Below are 4,197 nucleotides of genomic sequence, written 5' to 3' on the forward strand. Positions count from 1 at the left end.
ATTACCTGACCCCTACTACTCCTGTTCATGTTGATTAGAAACATGAAGATATATAGGGTACTCCCTCTGAGAAGAAGGTTGTGTGGATGTTTGTTAGGGATTTATTGTTAACCAAGCAAACTGATACAACAGAAATAGCGAGTGGCTGGAAGACACTGTGTTGTGTGGCACCACTCAGTATTCATACAGCAGGAAATTACTCTGAGTAGTCACAGCGAATAAACAGGAGTAGAAGGATGTACTGTATTGTTAGAAATGGAAACGTGCCCTGTGCCAGGTATTCATCCAGGCAGCCCAACAGCTGAGGTGTTTCTTCTCCCTCACAATCATCCTGATTTCAGGTTTTGGTTTTTGGCAGTTCATCTTTGTGATTTTGTCCCTTTCCCTCACCTCTTCTTCGCACCATGTTTCAACAGATCTGGTGGCTGGATCCAGAACTGACGTATGGCAATGCCAAGCCATTTGTCTTCACGCAGGGCCACTCCGTGTGTAACCGGTCTTTCTTCCCCTGCTTTGACACACCAGCAGTGAAATGTACCTATTCCGCTACTGTCAAGGTAAGTGACTGAATTGCTATAGATGGTTCATGGAGCACTTAGCTGCTGTTAATTTGTGAAAGCATAATTATGTTGTGTGTGTACCTATGATATAAAATGTTAATTCTGACCTTTACTGTTATAAAAAATACTAGATTTTTTTAGATCCCATTCTGATTCTTGGGCAAGAATCAGGTTACTACCACAAAGGCAACTCTGTTGCCTATGATGCTTGGGTCTTGCCTTCCCTATACCTAATGCTGAAAGTGTAACCGTGAAATGGATAATATGAAAGAGAATTTGGCTGGTCACTTCCAGCAGCGGTTATTGATGATAATACTCAACTGTATTTTATCAGTTTTTGAAAGAAAAACCCCAAACGTTTATGAAAGCAGCATCAAATAATGTTGCATTTTGTGTAGATGAAATAATTTAATATGTGGACACTTGCGGCGCAGCTGGCATAAGAACCCATGCAATATAGGAGTAGTAATATTTTTGGTTGGTATGTTTTCATGGGCTGGGTAGATTGTGTTATAAAAACCTCACAGAAACCTTATGTTTTATGTTACCTAAATGGTGGTTTTTAATGTACATCCTCAGGCATAGATGAAAAAAACCCAGAGAGATCTGTGGTGTAGTCATTCAGCTGTGATCATTTAGTGAGTTGATGTGTATGATGTTGGTCTTCCAGGCTCCAGCAGGCATACAGGTATTGATGAGTGCCACCCAAAGTACCTACTTAGGAGAAGAAGGTGTCTATCAGTTTTACATGGAATATCCAGTACCTGCCTACCTAGTGGCCCTGGTGGCAGGAGACCTTATACATGCAGACATAGGTCCAAGGTAAGATTTCCAGTGAGTTGATTCTGCTTTTTGTGTCTCTGTACAGTGCTTCATGTTGTAAGTAGTAAATACGTTGAGTCATTGATAAGAGAACAGTTGAGACCATGAGCTGTGAGCGTTCAGAGTGTTTAAGGTTAGTTGACTATAAATAAATTCATGGCACTGCACTGGCAAAAATGTTTTCCTCTTTCATAAATGTTGCTTATTGTCCTCTGTAATCATTACAGCTACTTGTCTCATTGCCTTATTTAAGGGATCTTTGATTATCTCTTGCCATGTATCCATGAAGCATTAGCCTAAAGAAGACCTGAGTCTGATGTGAGACCTCTTAGAGCTATTACCATACATGGAAATGTGGTGAGAAGTCAGGCTGTTTTTTCTAAGAGATAACTCAGTTTGCTGAAGTGTCACCTGATGTTTTCTGTTTTCTAACAGGAGCAGAGTGTGGGCAGAGCCTTGCCTGCTACCAACAGCCATCAGCAAGCTTTCTGGCATTGTTGAGCGCTGGTTGACTGCTGCAGAGAGTCTGTATGGCCCATATATATGGGGAAGGTGAGTTTAGTAAGTCTCACAGGAATGTGTAATGGGAACAAAATAAAACAATCTTGAGAAATTATCATGATTATGCTAGCAATAGCAGGACAAATGAGCTTCTCGACTGGCAGCACTGTAGTAGTTGGAAACAAACTCTGGAGTTTCATCTCTGCAAGTGGCAGAGAAGACCATGGAGGCACGGTGGTGTTTTGCCTGGTGTGGTGGGTTTCTAAACGGTGGATCTTCCCTGAGGAGTGAAGGTTTTTCATACTATAGTGTTTTGTGATGCAAGTCCTACATTGGGCCAGACACCATTTAAAATGTATGGCAGTTTTATTTATTTATTTATTTAAACATATGATACTTGACATATGATATATTTATTGTGGTATGCCTGAGGATGCTGAAAACCTGATTCATTGAGAGTCCTAGTCCCTAAAAACAACATTCATAGTTTCTGAAGTTAAGCTTGACTGTGTATTGAAAGAGAATATTTTTGAGAGAATGCTTTCCTTCTTTGGATGGGAGAAAATGTTTACAAAGGCTTCCTATATTTGTTTGCTAAAGGTAAGCAGGAAGTATGTGTTGTTATTGTTAATTTACAAAGCGTTGCTTGAAATTATCTGAGAACACAGCCCAGTGTGCCAGTGCTGATCATTGGTGGAGAAATTTAGAAAACAAAACAAATAGTATTGTTATGGTCTGAAGCAGACAGACTAAAGTAATTTTGCTGACACTGCAGGTACACCGAATCGATTAATTAATTTGATAGCTTCCCAGCCTCTCTCTTTCCTGGGAGCCTCTGGGAGCTCAGCACTGTGTAGGTGGTAGTGTATGTAGAGTAAACTTAGTGGTTCTGGCTTTCAGATGTACCACTTGTGATGAGTTTGGTAGTATGAAGGGAGCATGATGCTTCTGGGAAATGCTAGATCTGCTGCAGATGAAAAAACTGTTTAGTCTTTACGTCCAAATGTGAGCAGGTTCTTGACCAACAGAATAAAGTCCGTGATCCCCTGATGAGAAGAATTAGGCACCACTGGTCTAGAAAGTTTGTTCCTGAAGTCACAAGTCTCAGAAGAGCTTTCGCTAAAGAAAAAAGTTCCTCTGTGTGTCTTTTGAAATAGCTGTGATTTACCTATCTCCATTCTCCTCTTTTCTTTCTTTTCTCTCCCTAATTTTAGATATGACATTGTTTTTCTTCCTCCATCTTTCCCTATTGTTGCCATGGAAAACCCATGCCTGACCTTCATCATCTCTTCCATTCTGGAGAGCGATGAGTTTTTGATCATTGACGTCATTCATGAAGTTGCCCACAGCTGGTTTGGAAATGCAGTCACCAATGCTACATGGGAGGAGATGTGGCTGAGCGAGGGGCTAGCCACGTATGCACAGCGCCGGATCACCACTGAGACTTACGGTATAGATGCAGAAATGTTTCTCCTTATGCTGTGTCTAACCAATAATTGAGAGTTGGCTGCATAGAATATTTGCCTTGGGAGCTCGAAAGTCTGTTGGGAGCTGGTTTTCTGTTTTTTATTTCTGGAACGTGCACAACCCCAAACTTTGCACTGCACATCTTAGATGCTTAGAGTCTGACATTGTCTTGGCTTTGGGTGGAATGAATGCCTGATGTGATAATAGGGGCTTTGAGCGAGCTGTGTTAGCACGGCGTTGTAAGGGTGTTTGTAGGAACTTTGGAACTATTGGTGGGTACCAGGCAGGTGTTCATATGTCAGGGCAAGATGAGCAGAGGATGCTTCAGAGAAAGATGTAAGAAATCTTATCGTGGTTACAGTGTGAAATAACTATCCTCTGAACAAGTGTCTTTCTAATCCTGATCAATTATTAGCTACCTACTGTTGGAAAGAATGATACCGATAGTATTTAGAAAGAAAAATGTGCACATCTAACGTAGCTGTCTGTTTATCTGCTTGAGGCTTCCTGTAGAATTGTACAGCCCTGCCTTTGCTTATATCAGTGAATTTCACCAGTCAGTTGTATAGTACTGTCTATAGAATATATAAGTAGTAAATAATTCCTATTGCTTTTCAGTTTAATTGGATTTTTATTGAAGTGAATAATGGGAACGTTCACTTCTCTAGTTTGTCCTGCTGTGTTCTTAAAATCCTGTACCATGTGTATTCTCACGCATCCACTGTAAACAGTCTTGGAAACATTCCTGGAAATCTTGGCAGCGAGTGTATTTAGAAAGAAGCATTTGTTTTTATTCATGTATATTGTTTTTGGAGATGAGCTGATGATAATGAAGTTTAGGGACAGA

General features: G+C 40.6%; 1 protein-coding gene across 1 annotated transcript in view; it reads left to right on the forward strand.

Annotated features, from left to right (window-relative positions):
* Positions 1 to 404: 404 nt before the first annotated feature.
* RNPEPL1 (arginyl aminopeptidase (aminopeptidase B)-like 1) overlaps positions 405 to 4,197 on the forward strand; it is a 10,694-nt gene continuing 6,901 nt past the window's right edge. Inside the window, exons 1-4 of the mRNA XM_009695860.1 lie at positions 405 to 557; positions 1,231 to 1,382; positions 1,818 to 1,934; positions 3,098 to 3,333. Of these exons, the coding sequence (XP_009694162.1) occupies positions 405 to 557; positions 1,231 to 1,382; positions 1,818 to 1,934; positions 3,098 to 3,333 (658 nt within the window). The remainder of the gene's footprint in view (positions 558 to 1,230; positions 1,383 to 1,817; positions 1,935 to 3,097; positions 3,334 to 4,197) is intronic.

Source organism: Cariama cristata, unplaced genomic scaffold (assembly GCF_000690535.1).
Source record: "Cariama cristata isolate BGI_N322 unplaced genomic scaffold, ASM69053v1 scaffold37132, whole genome shotgun sequence".
NCBI classification, from domain to species: Eukaryota; Metazoa; Chordata; class Aves; order Cariamiformes; family Cariamidae; genus Cariama; species Cariama cristata.